This window comes from Sphaeroforma arctica, assembly GCF_001186125.1.
Source record: "Sphaeroforma arctica JP610 unplaced genomic scaffold supercont1.13335, whole genome shotgun sequence".
Lineage (NCBI taxonomy): Eukaryota > Ichthyosporea > Ichthyophonida > Sphaeroforma > Sphaeroforma arctica.
This window is the reverse complement of record NW_014027223.1, coordinates 1-662: the sequence shown is the minus strand read 5'-3', so window position 1 is coordinate 662 and position 662 is coordinate 1. Positions and strand designations below refer to the sequence as shown.

Genomic DNA, 662 nt, shown 5'->3' with positions numbered 1-662 from the left:
AATATTATTCATTGATATGCATTATTACACACACCTCATTTGTATTGTTTTCAGAACATTGGTGTCAGGAATTGATACTCAACTTCTGCTAACCTACACAGGCATGGGCTCGTCAGAGCACAAAGCGGTGCAAGGGGCTGCAGCTGTAGGCGGGGGTGTTGTGGGCGCGGTGGGGGGCCTCTTGGGGGGTGTGACTGTCGGTGTCGTAGCTTTAGGTGGTGGCGTGGTCAATGGAGTAGGCGATTTTGGTCATGGTGTGAAGAATACATTCAAGAAAGGGAAGAAGGAAGAGCCCATCGAGACGGTTGACGAAGCAGCTGTTGCAAATGTGAGTGGTCGTGGTTTGTAAGTTGACTGTGAGCTTGCACGTACAATGGTCGGATGTGTGTGGATTCATGCTATGAATATGAGATGTCATGAACTATATATTAATTTAAATGTAACAAATTAGCCATATTTGTACGTATTCAGTTTTAGTAAGGTGTATTTGTACAATTGTACGAGTACATTCATTTTGTTCATTTTACACACAAACGCACACACACACACACACACAAACACACACCACCACCACACAGCAAACACACATACACACACACGCATTCACACGCACAAACACATACACGCTCTCTCTCTTATAAACAAGCACACAATACATATAC

General features: G+C 43.8%; 1 protein-coding gene across 1 annotated transcript; it reads left to right on the top strand.

Annotated features, from left to right (window-relative positions):
* Positions 1-103: 103 nt before the first annotated feature.
* On the top strand, positions 104-349 carry SARC_18047 (hypothetical protein; the record flags this gene model as incomplete). The annotated part of the gene is made up of 1 exon (XM_014287873.1): positions 104-349. One exon carries the CDS (start codon positions 104-106, stop codon positions 347-349), a length of 246 nt encoding a protein of 81 aa, XP_014143348.1.
* Between the last annotated feature and the right edge of the window lie 313 nt (positions 350-662).